This window comes from Anguilla rostrata, chromosome 6, assembly GCF_018555375.3.
Source record: "Anguilla rostrata isolate EN2019 chromosome 6, ASM1855537v3, whole genome shotgun sequence".
In the NCBI taxonomy this organism is placed as follows: Eukaryota; Metazoa; Chordata; class Actinopteri; order Anguilliformes; family Anguillidae; genus Anguilla; species Anguilla rostrata.
This window is the reverse complement of record NC_057938.1, coordinates 13413688-13430883: the sequence shown is the minus strand read 5'-3', so window position 1 is coordinate 13430883 and position 17196 is coordinate 13413688. Positions and strand designations below refer to the sequence as shown.

Here is a 17196-nt window from a genome sequence, read left to right as displayed (position 1 = left end):
GTGGATCAAGATTGTTCCCCAGAAATCCGGGAGCACCTGCACCCTCCCACCTGCCCATTTTTCCACCTGTGTCATAGACACCAACTTATGAAAATGATTAGGGGTGCTAATTTGATAACACACAAATCTGACAGCGACAGAAAAACGCTAAGAGGAGACTGTTTTCCCTCATTTATAAGGCTTCATGGGTTCCATGAGTTGTATGTCAAAAGCAAATAGCATACATGTACCAGACGGTAATGTCAGCTAAACAAGCAGGTTGACAGTTTCAACAGACTTCGGCCTCCCGGTAATGTTTGTATTTTACGTTAAATCCTCTACAGATTAATTTAGCCACTGTTTCTGACAGAAAGCATAGCCAAAAATGGCTATGCCTTCTGTCACCAGGTGAATATAGTATCATGCTTATTTGTATATAACAAGTTGCCAGTGCTTGTTCTACTAATCAGTAATCAATGAAATGGATGTCAGACATTGCAGCTTTATTTTGAATGTACACAAATTACACAACTAAAAGCAAAGAATTTATAAAGTTCAGGTACAGATTAAAAGCTGTTTCTTTCATTTCCTAGAGAATACATTTATAACAGTATAGGCATCATGATACAGCTTCAAGATTAATATTTCTCTGATTATGAATCCACACTGACCAACCAAACAGCACCACCTTAAATACCATTCATTCCATAAACTCCAACTAAAATCCTTACAGCTGGCTCAAAAAAGGTCACTTTATGTTGTTGTCCTGCATATTTTCACATCAACTGTGGGGTGAGATCTGTAACACAATTACACAAGTGTAATTGTAAAACCCAATGTCTCACCCAACGATATCAGTATGGATATGAAAATGTGTTCATATATGCGCTGTGTTGTCCTCTAAGTGACCTGCAAGTTTGAGGTTTCTGCATTAATTTTTTTAATATTTTAAAACAGTTTTTCCACCCACTTAAGTAAATTCATCGGGACCGATTTACATACTGTACATAAAACTCGCAGTGCAAAATGCGGACTGACGAGGGTATGTTGGTGCGTCTGCATGAAATTAAGGTCTTATTTACTAAGGCTACAGCTAATTACGCAATCAGCGAATGGGACTGCATATGCAATGAAGCAGAGATTAAAATGCGCAGTTCGAAAAATACTCTTGTTCAGTCCATTGAATATATTCAGTGGATGTGGGGATATTGATGCATGTTCTGGTGCAACATGAGAGCATATCCAGCACTACGGTCAGTGCAGGACAAATTGCGGACTGTGATATTCCAGTTGCGGTGGCAATTGGCAATTGTCCATAGAAATGATCCAGATGCAAGGTGAGGTAAAGATGCAAGGCCTGGCTATTAGCGGGGTGGAATCGGAATGTTGTGTGGGAGGATCTCTCGCTACGGCTGGTTATTTGTTAAAAAAAACAAAACTGTTGCATGTGTCAGCGGTTTCGTGCTTTTTTCGAGTTGGTGTCTTTCCCCATTTTAAGTGCTTTACGTGATTTTCCATCAGTTTCGGATGATAACTCAAAGCAGCCTCAAACCTCGCAATGTAACTACAATGCAGACTCAAACGTCAACTCAAACTTTAAAGAAATAAAAACAAACATAGTAACCCTGTTTTTCATTCATTTTAGTAATGTAATTTGATGATCTGTTTCTAATAATGTTCTGTGAAAGGCAAAAAGCGTGCTCTTTTTGTGATGGACAAAAGCAATTAAATGCATCAGCCCATTCATTTATTTACTGTCACTTTTTTTTTACTAGAACCAACTGCCCGCAGATTTTAAAAGTACAAAACGTGTTACTGTCACTACAATTGCACATGTTACACTTCAGATCTAAATTAATTTAATAAATTATTTTTTTAAACAGTCTGTGATTTCTGCCTCTTTTTTCAGTTTTCCATGATTTTTAACAACTTTGCCGTGACTGCTCTGTAACTTTAGCCAATGTTTTCCATAAAAAGCACCTAGCCTTTATCACATGGCTGCTTAATCGGCGCCATTTGATGATTTCTTTCTCAGGGAGTTGAAATAGTGTGATTTATGTTGTAAAGTCAGTGAAAATATATTATTTTTACAGACACTGCTACTTTTATTAAAAATTATTTGAATTAAAAACTGACCACCTCAAATATTGGGAATATAAAAGCTCCTCATCACCCACTATGACCTGAGTCGAGATACCTTGAACACTGCAAACACATCCACCCTGCAGACAATAACAGGCTGTATACATTTTTATAATCTGAAGGAATAATACCAAAGCCAATGATTAATTGACATTAAAGCAGCAGAGGTACAATGATATCTGCACATTAAAAAAAATGATTTCAGATTGAGAAACCATGCAATTTTCTTGGTTCCAGACACCTCACAGTGAATATCTTGTTTATGTGGACAGGTAGTTGACTGTGAACAACAGTACAGAACTGGCATTCAGATGAGATCTTACATCACAGTGACGTTACATAATTGTTTCCATTCTTGACCATTTGAATATGGACATGTGCAGTTACCACAAGAACCAATATCTTGTTATAAAGTAATTATATGTTTTACTAAAGTTGTATTTAATTTCCTGTCATCCACCTTTTTCCTCAGGACTACAGGTAATTCTTCCAGACTACCTGAGGAGTCGTTTTGTGCAAGCAGCCCTCAGCTACATCGGCTGTAACTCCGAGGGGGACTTTGTGTGCAGGAACAATGACTGCTGGTGCCAGTGTGATTCTGGGTTCCCTCAGTGTAACTGCCCAGATGTGGACCTCCGTGCCATGGAGAACAACCTTCTACACATCAAAGAAGCCTGGATGCTTGTCAACCAGGAGTTTGAGGAATCAGGTGAAACTTGATGTTGAAAGTCCCATGAATGTGTGTGGGGTGGTGTTTTATCAGGCATTGGTGCTACTCCTCGTTCATGAACTCTCCATAACAGGTTCCTGAATGAAGTTTCTTAGTCAGTAGTTTCTTAGTTGTAGATTTTAGGCTGGACCCTATAGCACAGACATTACCTGTTTGAACCTGGACTGTGTTATAAACTGTGTGTGACTAGGGGTTCACAGCAGGAGGACACAATTGGCTTTATCCATCATGGGTAGGGTGTGCTTAAGTTTGCCAAGATGCCTCAGGTTAGGAATGCACTACTTACTCCCAGGGATCCCTAATGAAAAACCATGTGTTCAAAAACCACACATCCAAAAACCACATGTGAACACTCATTATGTGAATAGTACACATGTGAACAATAAAAATAATCCCACTTATACGATAAGAGAGGGAAAAGGAACCTATGCAGTTTCAAGTCACATGTTTTGTTTTCACATGAGAAAATTGTAGTTCATGTAAAAATTTCATGTGTGATTTTTTGTAAGGGATAGGCCAGGCATCAACAGGCTACCAGTGTGGGATATTAGATTCTTACCCTCATGGAATACTGTGCTGTCTGATAGTGTAAAATAGTTGCTGGCTCTAAGGTGAATGCATCAGAGGAATGCATTTCTTTTAGTTGCAATGCACCTTTCATATGGTGTCTGTGGCAGAGCTGAAAAAATGGTTAACATACAAGTCTTTTCTCTCCACATTTCTAATGAAGAATAAGAGAGAATGTCTCTGTAGGGGCCTTTGAGATGAAGACACAAATGTGGTGCAACCCCAGTTAAAAATAATTTATAAGCACTCATGATACAGCTCATCACAAATGACACTAGTATGAATAATTCAGCTACACTACTTATTGATGCATGCCAATTATTTGAATGTTTGCATTGTTTTGCATATACAGTGCATGTTTTAAAAAAGTGCGTGGACAAACCATTCTAAAACACCCCCTACCCATCCTCTTCAAAAATGAATTTGCATGAAAAATAAAATTTGCAGCTCGACAGGATCATGAAAGGATGAAAAAATGAAATTATATATTTTTTGTGCAAATATAATTCAATATGAGTACCCTCCTAAAGTATCCATTGTTTTTTCATCCATAAGTATCATTAACTCTTCACACTTCTTTTCTTAATCAGAGGAGTTCCAGGTCTTTGTGGGCAGGCTGCCAACATTCTATGCTTTGAACACGTCTGCTGTGCAGTACTTCTGGAAGACGGACCCTGGGGTCCAGCGGAGATACCGACAGCTTGAGACCAGCACCAGCTTGCTGGCTGCCAAAGCCCGCAGAATTGTTAACAAGCTCTTCACCCTCAGCAAGAGGTGCAACACGCAACCCAAAATAGTTGTACAGAAGGAGAGGTGAGGAATATTTTTTTAATGGTTTAATTAACCTGGAGGTGAAAGAGGGAGGTTCCATAAATTTCTCAAACTAAAGACTAAGTGATGTATACCTCAGGGGGTCAAGGCATTCAGAAAGTTTTACAGTTTCTCAAATGGCCCTTTACCATCGCTGTACTGTACAATACTTTACCAGTTTCTGGAACTGTTACCATCACCAGCAGTAGAATACCATGTATACCATGTAACCCAAAACTAAATGGTGCTACTCCTCCAGAGAGGTACCAACCAAAAAGGTGCCAGAAACTGTGGGGTGGAGCTAGCAGTACATCGCTGATTAGTCAAACATAAACTTCCAGTGAATCGCCTAGCGAACCAACCGCCCTTTTTATATATATGGTAGCTAATTCTTTTACAAATTTGAAAGAAATGAATTTAGGGCAACCTTGCCAAACAAAACAACTACAACTACAAACTACAACTATGACTAGCCTTGATCAGCAATAAGTAAGCTTTTATCTGCAGAAGCAAACTGTATATGTGTATCATAGTGCTGCCACAAAAATGCTTTATGAAAAAATATATATTTTTCATTTAACACTGTCAACACTGACAATTTAAAATCAACCAGTTTTCTCATGAAAATGCAAACTGCCTCGTTGAAGCCCTCCCTGTTCTTTTATTTTGAGTCCCACTCCGGGTTGATGCTCGAGAATCACCTGTAAATAAAAGGCCAAGACAAAAGCTTTCAGTTTCATAGACATTTTTGGAATTGTTTCTCCAAGGTGCATGTAACAATGACTCTTTCCTTCAAACACTGAACACAACAAAGAAAATTACTGAAAGCCAAGCGAAATTGATGCCACATTTATTTCATTACACAACAACACAGACTGATGAACATGCTTTGTCAGAAGCATTGCAGTTGTAAAATACTCAGTTAAACTAACAATAAAATCATAATTTAAGTGTAAAATAATGGCTAATAATTTAAGTATAAAATAATGTTAATCATGCAAATTGCTTTACGTTAGCGCTCTGATATTGGTTGTTTACAAAGCTAACTCGTAAGCAAACTTATTTCAGAAGAAAAGGATAAATTACTTAGACCTAGACCCAAAGGATCATTCATTTGCTCATGAGTCCAATTTTTTTATGAGATAAAGTGAGCTCTGAAATGTTTGGAACAAAGACATGTTTTTCCATGATTTGGTTCTGTACATCACAATTATAGATTTGTTATCAAACATTTCCCATGTGGTTAAATTGCAGATTCTCAGCATTTATTAAATTTACATTTTTCTTTCACCATGTAGAAATTGCAGCACGTTTTATGCATAGACCCTGCTGGACTGATCAGTCTAATTATCACAACATTCTCAGTTCTAAATCATATCTGATTTGGTCAGAATGCAGACCCAAAATGAGCAGAGAAAAATGTCATAAAATTTAAAATGAAAATCAGATATAATAGAAATGAAAATACTGTTCTACCACAAATGGACTGACAATTTTCATTTTATTTTACCATACCACATCTATTTGAGACCTTTATCTTAAATATGTTAAAAAACCGTTTGAAATGTGAGGTGCGATTTTGAGGCGAAACATGTCGCTAGCTTTAATGCAGTTTGCCCACATAGTAGTACAGCCTGACATGATCAAATCTAAACTCTGAAGTCTCCTTCTTCTGCTTCAGCCACTATTCTTACAACCGCCACTTCAGCTCAGGAAAAGGCTACTACAGCTTCCCTACAATTGATTTTTTTTCTTTAGCCAAGAAGAGAAGCCATTCGCGGACGCTGAAGTTCCGAAGGAGTGTACTCTTGAGATGGTGGAAGGACTTTTTGCAGAAGACAAAAACAAAGCAGAGATAGTGAACCATGTGAAGTATTCCTCTCTGACACATTGGAAATGCAAAGGGTAGAGGTACTGTTTGAGGACTGTTTTTCAACATTACTTGCCGATCTACGAGTACATGTCACTGGCCGTCGAGGAATATACTGAGGCAGCAGATGCTGCACAGCTCTCGTTGTTTGTCAGGTACTTCAGTGGTGACGTTTTTGAAGTGGAGTCTTATGCCTTTTACCACTGACAACTAGTACTACAGGTGAAGTAGTTTTCACTGTACTTAAGGGTTTTTTGAGGAGAAGGGTTTGGATCTAGGGAAGATCAACCTTCTCATTACCGATGGCTCCTCATCCATGATTGGAAAAGAAAGGGGCTTTGTATCTCGCTTATCTGAAGAACTTCCCTCAGTGAACACACTGCACCGCATCGTACTGCAGTCAGAAGCAATTGACCCTGTCATAAAAACTGTGAATCATATTCACTCAACGTCAAGTCTGCAGCACCAACTGCTGCTTCAGGTGCAGAAGGCCGCATCCTTAGACCTCTTACCCCACAATGATGACCACCGGCTGAGCAGAGGACGTGTTCTTGAACGTGTCTTTACACTGTGAAAAGAGGTGACTGAATTCCTGTCGAGCCAGCAATCAAACTAATCAAAAGGGCTACTTGCACACATGCAAAATCCAGATTTCATGGGACAGATTACCTTTCTGTTCAACATCATGGGCCCCCTAAACACACTAAACTTGCAGTTACAAGGAGGAGGGTTAAGCCTGATTTATACTTCGTTGTACCACCATTTTGACAAGTATCCTGCGAAAAAATGAAAGTGTCGCACAACGTTTTGCATTTATACTTCGGCAAAGGGCTGCAGAGAGATATCAGACTGTTGATGTTTACATATTATTATTATTAGTAGTAGTAGTAGTTGTGATGTCACAGAACAACAAGAGAGTCAGTACTTTGGTGGCTAGCTAGTTTAGTTAGCCACTGCTACAATAAGCTATTTCCCCCTCCCCATGACAGAAACACATTCAGTGTTTGTTTTCTTCTGTGAGGTTGTTCTCCCTTGCATTCCACCAGACAAACATAACTTAATGTTTTTCATTTCAAGAAAACTAGCTCAATATACTGTCAACAACCAGTACCACACTATGTTAGATCACAAGTTCTAGATTTGATATGTGCACTCATGATCTTAGAGAGTGAATTTTGGTCATGCCTCATTAATACAGGTGAGTTCAATTTTATTCACTGGCATGCAACAGAGCGAGCTATTTTTGTCGCGCATATTGCCATGGACAAGACAAAGTAAAAGTCCATTAAGTTATTGAATTGAACATCTAAAGAGTTAAGTGTAGCATAATCCAGGTGCATGGTGGGAGCATTTTCATTCAGTTTATTAAACTCAGTTTATCACCCTGTTCTCATTAAATAAAATACATGGCTGTGAAAGTTCACTGAATTGCTTCCATTTTGATATTTTTGGAGTAGATGCGATGTAAAAAAAAATTAAAATTAAATGAAATTAAAATGAAAATTACTCTGAGGATATTGCACATATTAAATATATGTAGCAAAGAAGAAACCACTGAAGGACTTCTTACGGTGCCCAGACCCTCGAATGATCTATATAGACCTCCAGAATGCTGCTAAAGAATGCTGTGCACTCTGAAACTGAGTCAGTTTCTCTTCCCAGGTTTCATTACGCTTCAACTGCAGTCCTTTTTTTGTTTCCTATGGCTTTCGTATTAAATCCCATCTGGATTTTTTTATTGCTTCAGACCCATAATTTATGAAATTATGGGTTTTTTTCTGAGCAAAATGGATGCATCCCAAAGCTACACTTCCACCTTTCTCCATCTGTGTGAGAAACGCTGACAGGCAGCGGAGAACTCATCCATTACCACCCGTCCGCTCTCTTCCAGGGCTCCAGGGGACTCTCTCTATGAATATTTACATATTCCGCTGGCATCGCTTATGTTAGGAGGCAGCTGAGCGGTTCTCTCGCTGAGCTTAAGTTCCATCCTAGTTGCAGGAGAAAAGATACCTGCACACCTGATTGACATCTCTCATGGGTGGTAAACATATGTTTGATGGTTGGTACCAGAAAATGGGACATGTTTTGAATGATATAATTGATGTTTCGAGCTGCCTAGAACAGTTTTTTTTTTTTATCTGATGGAAAATTTGTGAATATGTTAAGATCTATTATTGGAAATATTAAAGTATCTGGTTGCAGTTCTTTCTTTTTTTCTTTGTTCTTTTTTCTTATTTTAATCAATAGTAAGATATGTTATGACACTTTTTAGCCCCTAGGGGGCCATAAGCTTCGCCCTGTCCATGAAAAAAATCTGATCTTAACTGAATGCAGAAGAACCTAAACCTGATCTATTTGTTACTGAAGGAATCCTGAGGCGGTTTTGGTTGACAGGGAATACATATAAAGCATTTCCTGGGAAAGGTGCAAAATTCCAGGTTTTGATGGGGGTAAAAAGAGCACCAAACCATTCATCATGCCTCAGAAGGTGGTATAATTGCATATAATATCATGAAGATATCGACAGCGAGGAGCCGGCTTCCTCTGCTTTGACTTTAATTGCTCCCATGTGGTCAAGGCTCGCAGAATATAAAATACAGAACACTCGCAATTCTGTATCCAAGAATCCAAGAATGCAGAGTGCACAGGTTTTGTTAATTACTTGAGGTAGATACACATTATGGTTTATTCAATATGTTTTTCGACTGAATTATATCCCTTCAATAATGTAGCACAGTGACAGTATTGGGTTCTATAAAATGGAATTTCATTGCAAAAATAAGTTTAATGCGCGTTGTTTTTGGGGTTAAATATCTGCTTTACTTTTTGTGTGGTTTTTTTTTCTTCTTTTTTTCCATAGGTCTTTAAACTACTGGCTGAATTACATCTTGTCAATACTGTACTGCAGTGAGAATAATCATATTGGAGTCTATACAGAGGAGACACGGAGCTGTTTCTGCCCTTATGAGCACCTCAGCTGCCAGGGGGCCATTCCATGCACAGTTGGGGACGGACACCACTGCGCCTCCTGCTCCCCAGAGAACCGTTCGCGGTGCGCTGACTGCAACCCTGGCTACATGCTAAGCCAGGGCATCTGCCGCCATGCAGTCCCTGACTCCACCGACCACTACATTGGCTTCGAGACGGACCTGCAGGATCTGGAGATGCGATACCTACTCCAGAACCGCGACAGCCGAATTGTGGTGCATGCCATCTTCATCAGCAATGACATGCGGCTTAACACCTGGTTCGACCCCTCCTGGAGGAAGAGGATGCTTCTCACACTGAAGAGCAACAAGTACAAGTCCAACCACGTCCACATGTTGCTGGGGATGTCCCTGCAGATTTGTCTTACCAAGAACAGCACTTTGGAGCCTGTACTATCTGTCTACATCAACCCCTTCGGTGGCAGCCACTCGGAAAGCTGGGTCATGCCCATCAGTCAGAACAGTTACCCCGATTGGGAGAGGACTAAGCTGGACATTCCCTTGGACTGTTACAATTGGACACTGACACTAGGTAACAAATGGAAGAGCTTTTTTGAAACGGTCCACTTCTACTTGCGGAGCCGGATCAAGACTACCTCGGCAAATGGCAATGGCACCATCTACTTGGAGCCGCTGGAGTTGGCCGAGCCTGCCCAGAACCTGGGCTACATGAAGATCAACAGTATGCAGTTGTTTGGCTACAGCATGCACTTCGACCCGGAAGCAATCCAGGACTTGATTCTGCAGCTGGACTACCCATATACTCAGGGATCACAGGACTCGGCCCTGCTGCAACTGGTGGAGATCCGGGACCGCGTAAATCGTCTGTCCCCGCCCGGACCCCAGCCCCTTGACTTCTTCTCCTGCCTGCTTCGACACCGGCTCAAGCTGTCCGCCACCGAGGTGGTGCGCATACTAGCCGCCTTGCAGGCTTTCAGTGCCAAACAACCAAACTCTGTAGAGTATGAAACAACCAAACTCTGTAGTTAATCTGTGGGCATGGACGACCGAAACAAGAATGACTCATTTTGACAAAAAATGATCCGTTTTCTGTGATATTAAGGTCATAAAATGGTCATTGAAGATTGTATAAATGTAAAAAAAAAATTCTATAATTTATCTTTTTTTTCTGGAGGAAAAAAGTCGGTAGTATTGAAAGAAAGCACGAGGATGAGTTGAGCTGAATAGGAACTGCTCATTACACACTAAAGCACTGTCCTCACAGGCTGGTCGGTGAAATGCTTAGTAAGGGCAATCAAGGTCTTTCCTTGGAGTTTCTCTTCTTTTAGAAAAACCTCTTGGTGCTTTTTAAGTGATTACACATTTAACAAGCCTGACTATACTTTAGAGATTTGTGAGAGCCTGTGCCATAGGTGTGTTCTCTCTGTGTTTCAGTGGAAAGGTTTCAGTAGATTTTGTGGACTATTAATGTACTAATCTCATATTAATTTCAAGAGTGTTGAAGTACCAAAGAGGGCCCACTGGTTTTGCATCCCCAAGACACTAAGAAGGGTGGAATCGTTAGAAATTGGAATTCATCATTTATGGGCATGAGACGTTCTACAAGGCTGGATGTCATCTGGAGGTTCACCACCATCCCATTCTATTTCAGTGGCTTGTGTAATCCACACATGTAACATGAAATAATTGGTCTAGATGGAGATTTTGGAATGCAGTATTTCTGAAAGATTACCTTTTTGTTACAGCCTCACTCGGTAGCATGCTGCTTCTTGTCTCCCCATCTTGTAAGTACAACAGGTTCTGCTGTAGTTTTGCTAGTTGTGGGTAAACAAAAACCATACATGTCTCTGGGGGTAATTCTACCCCCTACTGTTTATGTTTTTACTAAATGGATTTTCGTATTTACAAATATCTATATTACCAGTACTTGTTTTTTTATGTTTTTTTTTTTTTTTGGTTGTTGTTTGTTATTGTTATTTTTTTACAAATATTTGTAAACAGATAATTTAAAGAGTAATTGTGCTGTAAAAAGGGAAAATCTTGTAGTTTTCGGCAGATAATGTTTATGTATGTTATATATTTACTGTAGCCCTTTTAATACAGATTATTTGTGTAAAGTAAAGAAAGTTATCCATACTAAATTAAATTACATAATAAAATGTAATACATGATAGAAAAGTCGTAAAATATTGGAAAATCACAGTCATCGTATTTAAATTGTCCAGGTACTTGGTCTCTATGTTTACCACTGAGAGCATTGAAATATTTTAACCATTTCCAGGTCTTATTTTTATATTGTTTTTCTTTCGTTTAAAAATATATAGCTTTTGTGGTACATCAAAGGATTGTGCAAAACATGCAACGACTTTTAAAAATGGCAACATGCTGCAACAGAAAAAGTTTTTTTTTGTTTGTTTACTAATTTACAAGCACTAGCACTGTAAATATATATTGTAGTTAATTTAGACTGATCTATTATAGTCTATATTATGTTATAACATTGTGTCACTATTCATTTTGTTACAAAATGAAATGTATGAAAAAGAAGGCCCAACCAAATGCAAAATGTGTCCTTGGGGGGAATAGTTATCATGAATATATTCAGTTCCTATGTGTAAAAGGAGCAGTGTGCCTGAAAACATTAAATATAGACAAAAAAATAAACTTTCGCAAACTTAGATAAAATCATATTCCATTGTTTGTTCATCTCTTAATTGTTTGTTACTTTGGATAGCTCTACAATACATTATTATCATTACCAAGGTCATTGTCATCATCTCCATCATCATCATTAAAATTCAGTGCACTCTATACTGAAACTAAATAAACTGAAACAACATATATTCTAAACTGAGGCTGATATAATAAAAAAGAATGATCACTTGTGTGGAGACAGGAAAGTGTATTTTGCATGGTTTATACATCAACCGAACTTATGGGGTACAAGTAATGCTATAACAAAAAAGGGGAAGGTGGTCCTCTCCAGATAAATAAAATAGTTCGTTTTAAACAAAGATTACCAGATGGAATTAATCACGTGTGCATCCACTGACATGTCTGATTAAAAGTGGCAGAGGTTGGTAACTCTAAAGTCAATAGCGTTTTGCTGTATGCTATTGCTTATCTATACTCTTGTCTTGAACCATCCACATGCAGCATGAATGCAATTTGTTGGTTGGAACACATATGAGAGTGATTATTAGCAGTAGCTAGCCTGCTCAGCTACCTACTAGTCCACAGTGACCTTCTAGCTAGCAACAGCCCAGAATTGTCTTTCTGGCTGTTAACATTGAACTCAGAAGACAAAATATGTGATGATGGTAGAAATCCTCCTATAGCACCTTCAGTTTCTGGTGTGGTTAGAACTATTGTTGTTCAGAGACTACAATAACATTGTAGTATATATGTGGTAATTATTTAGGACATCTAGGTTAGTGTTGTTTGTAAAATACAGCTTTAAATAGAAATAATCGATTAAACATTGCAATATTATACTGTTACTTTGTGGTTAATTATATGTCAGTGTTAAATCATAAGGTTGGTGCTTTGAAAGCATAGCAATCGCAATGTCAGTGGGCATTAGGCTAGAATTCATAAATGTTCTCCCAATCCACACAAATTCTGGTTTAAGTCAGACCTACTTCTGGTTTTCTATCCAAATACAGATAGAGATAAAGTTGAAACTCAAAAAAAGAGTCAGGTACCTTGACTTGTAATTTTTTGGGCTCAGCACTTCTCCCTAACTATTTTTGTTTATGCACATTCTTCACTTTTTCTGTATCACAAATACAGAATATAGATCATTTTGTTGGTTGAACAGATGCAGAAAAAAGTTACTCCCCTATTATGCAGGTAGAATAGACACTCACATACATTATATACAAGCCTGCGGAGAAGGAGGGAAAATGGGAAAGCTTTTAAGGGCCCAGTCACTGGGTAGAGCCCAAGAGAGGGAGGCAATATTGACAACTACTATGACCCCCCTCCCCCTCTGAGGTGCTCTATTTGCAGAATGGTCTTTCATACATTTACAATACTAAAAGTGCACATGACCTACGTTTGCAGTTCAGCAGCCATCGCCGGGGTACCCTGATGGTTTCTGTCAGGTGTGAGGGAAGCAGCAGCCGCAGAAGTGTGAATTGCCCTGAAGTCATATTTACCAGGAGGTTACTGTAAGGCTGCTTTAAAATGGCAGCCAGATACTAACTCTGTATGCCCTCCAAGTAGCCCAAAAATACTGCCGCGTGAATCTTAACGAAACTCCAGGTCAGATATCTAAATGCTCCGCTGCGTTCCTCCCAGCTGCCTCATCATTAATTACCAAACAAACACGGCTTTTTATTTCTGACTTAATGGCCTTGTACCCTATTCATCAGCGGACCTTCTAGGTAATTATGTGTAATAACCTTGAGGGTACTTAGGTTTGTTTAATTGAACTATTAAATTGAGAGTTCAGATGAGGGATTTATTCATTTGAGGGTTCAAATGATTAAACTATCGGAATGCATTATGAATGCTCAAATAAGTGATTTAAGTTCAAACTAGGGATGTATTTTTTATGTTATGAGCTAAAAAGTTCATTACTTTGCTCTGTTTTTGGCAAACTCTAAGGTATATATAGGCATAAAAATCTTCAATAACATAACCATGGATATAGTAAGAGACATGTGAAGAAAGGTAACAGTAAATGGTTTGCTACAATTTCCATATAGAATATTGGAATTGATGCTGGTTACTTATTTGGCAATGTCTGATTACATACAACCTTGAGAAGTTCATAAAGCAGCTTGCATATGTTCCTAAAGGTTTGTTCGTGATGGATATCATTTTCTATGCTATTACTATAACTTGAAATTAAATTATCATTTTATAATTTTACAAGAAACTAACAGAAATGTTTTTTTTTTATGGTCATAGTGGCCATCTAATAAGTCGGTACTGCTGGGCAGTAAACTTGCGTTTGAGGAGAAATAGGTGCTAGAAAATCTAATGTGCAGCAATGTGAAGAGAATTACCTCTCTCTCGCCCTTTATCTCTTTTGCATTTGCATTGATGGATGGGTGCAATAGAAAAATGACAGCCCCAGTATCAAAGGCCATTATCAGAGATTTTTCTTGCAGTACCTTCTAGTCATCTTCAGGTCTCACCGAGTGCACTGAAATAAAGAGATATCAGCTGCAAATCCCATAAGGGTTGACTCCTATCCATATCCACAGCTGTAGAAAGCATTTGCATTTTATACTGCCTGAATGAACTGAATTATTAGCCCATCTTGTGTTCAGCTGTTATAGACCTACGATACACACAAGTAAGCATATTTACACATACACACAGCTCACAGTATAAAGCTAAAATATATTCCCATAGTAAATATCAGCACAGGCATCAATAAGCATACAAGTATAAAATGTGATACATAGATCAATGAATAAAAATATAAAATTAAACAAATGACAACTGAAATTAAGTATTTACTGTAGGAATAACATAATCAAGAATAAAATTCCCAGCTAGCATTGGGCCATCTGTACTCATCCGATGCACTCGCTCACATTCGCCAGTCGCTACTTTTCACACAACACTGGCAGCCTGGAAACCTGGCAGCCAGTGCACTGTGAGTGTCACCGGAATGAGTAAATTCAGCAGTAAGCAAAGAAACCAAGACGGACTGAAACTCACCTTACCCCTAGACGGACGAGGTCAGACACGTCCCATGACATGGACCCCGGTCATAGTCAACTGATGACCTACATTGTGCATCGCAGTGTGTACCACTGAGACTCTAGTATTTAGTTCAATGATATTCCCCAGTCAGTAATGAATCATTACTGCACCAGTTGCAGCTATGGCCTTGAGTCCCATGGGGTGTGGCATGATTGGCATCGTGTCACAGGGGGGGAGTGTCATTGGCTGGATGTTCCATGCCTCTTCACTGAACAGGAACTCATCTGAGCTGCAGCAGCTGTGTAAGTTTAGCAGTTCTCTGCCGCCCTAGTGTATGCCCTTGTGGAATACAAAAGGAAACCTCAGCTGGCTGATCTGAATAAATTTGATAATTGTGATTTCTGAACAAATGTGAAATTGGATTGTATTGCCGTTGTTCAGTTTTAGCAATTTTCCACGGACATTTTCTATTTATGTGAGAAGGAAAAAAGAAGGCCACAATACATTATATAAAAAACTATATATATATATTTTAAGCAAACTTGAAGGGCAAAAAGTCTCCTTAAAAAATTCAAGCTTTGTAATATGGAACATTAACTCATTGGAAGTATCCATTTGAAAAAGAGTATACTGTGGCCATTGAGGGATGCACATGCTCAGCAAAAATGCTTAGGTATTCAGTGTCATTCAAATGATTCTCAATTGGCATTAAGGCCAAATTTGTGCCAAGAAAACATTCCCCACACCATTACATGACCACCACAAGTCTGCACCATTGGACACAAGGCAGGATGGATTCACGTCGTTCACACCAAACCCTACCAACTGCATGTTGCAGTGAGATTCCTCAGACCAGACAACATTTTTCAAATCTTCAGTTGTCTAGTTTTGGTGATCACCTGCCCACTGTTGCCTCATAGCTTGAGTCTGCCCTTTTTCCTCTGACCTCCCTCATTAACAAAATGTTTTTGCTTATAGAACTGCTCCTGCTTACCAGAGGTTTTTTGGTTTATCGCACCATTTTATGTGGGTGTGTGAGTGTATGTATATATATATAATTTATAATTGTACTTGGTAACTGCTACTAGACAGTTTTGTGTGCATACGGACAGAATAAAATAAATATTTTAATTGTTATGACCTTCAACAATTTACCTTAAGCTATTGCATCTTCTTTAGAAATACACAGAGGCATTCAATGTATTCAAAGAAAAAGTTAAACTGATATTGCATTTCAAAGAAATGTGCCCCCGTCCCCCCGTCCCCATCCCCCGTCCCCAATGTCAACAGGCAATGAGAAATAATGCCATGCCAGTTCTCATGCATGTCTGAGGGCAGTCCACTATTTAACAGCATAACATTTCAGGTCATTCAGTGAATGTATTCCATACAAAGGAGGACCTTCAGCAGAAACTAATTGCCAGTCTTGGCAATCTAGCTCCAATTGTTTGTCTTAATTTATCTAATGGGTTGTTTTAAAAGCATTCCCAGGCAACGGGAAAGTCATTAAGCCCAGTTTCCACTAATTTATCAGTTCCCCTCACCTCAACGTGCCGTTTCATAACCGTGGGGTGTCCTGAAGGGGTGCTGATTTTCACCAGGTTTTTGCTCTCATTTGAATAATTTTCACTCATTCAGTGCTCCCTTTCTCCTTGCCATGGGTCACTATCTTGTCACTAACAGCCCCTCCACCACTTAGTGTCCAAGGATGATTTGTGTCTTTTGTGTTGAGTGTATTAGATACATGAAGAAAAAGTAATTTAAAAAAAATGTAAAATGGAGGTTTTTGAGTGCTTTTTTTTGCAAACCACACGCTCAGAAAACATCAAATCACATTGCAGCCTTTGTGATATCAATTTGAGCCATTTACAGGTGTGCAAGTTGGAAGTGCACAATTCCTAGAATGTCATTGTATTCTGTAGCATTAAGGTTTCTTTCACTGGAACAAAGGGCCCTATCCCATACCATGAAAAACAGCCCCAGACCATTATTCCTGCTCCACCAAACTTTAACAGTTGAACTTCAACTTTAACTATCCATTCTGCCAAACCCAGATTTGTCCGTCAGGCTGCCAGATAGTGAAGTGTGATTCATCACTCAAGAGAGCACATTTCCACTGCTCCATAGTGCAGCCAACACTTGTCATTGCACGTGGTGATTAGGCTTTCATTTGGCTTGTGTACAGCTGCTCGGCCATGCTGACGTTGTTTCCAGAGGTAGTTTGGAACTTAGTGTAGTGAGTGTTGCAACCAAGGACAGATGGTTTTTACGTGCTACATGCTTCAACATTTAGCGGTTCCATTCTGTTAGCAAGTGTAGCCTACTGCTTCGTGGCTGAGCTGTTGAGGCTCCGATATGTTTCCACTTCACTATAACGGCACTTACAGTTGACTGGGGCAGCTTGAGCGGGGCAGAAATTTGATGAACTGATTTGGAAAGGTGACATCCTATGACAGAGCTACGTTGAAAGTCACTGAGCTCTT

General features: G+C 39.1%; 1 protein-coding gene across 1 annotated transcript in view; it reads left to right on the top strand.

Moving 5' to 3' along the window:
• LOC135256590 (BMP/retinoic acid-inducible neural-specific protein 3-like) overlaps window positions 1-11811 on the top strand; it is a 28509-nt gene extending 16698 nt beyond the window's left edge. The window contains exons 6-8 of the mRNA XM_064338515.1: window positions 2594-2830; window positions 4009-4231; window positions 8962-11811. Of these exons, the coding sequence (XP_064194585.1) occupies window positions 2594-2830; window positions 4009-4231; window positions 8962-10078 (1577 nt within the window). The 3' untranslated portion in view covers window positions 10079-11811. The remainder of the gene's footprint in view (window positions 1-2593; window positions 2831-4008; window positions 4232-8961) is intronic.
• Window positions 11812-17196: the final 5385 nt, after the last annotated feature.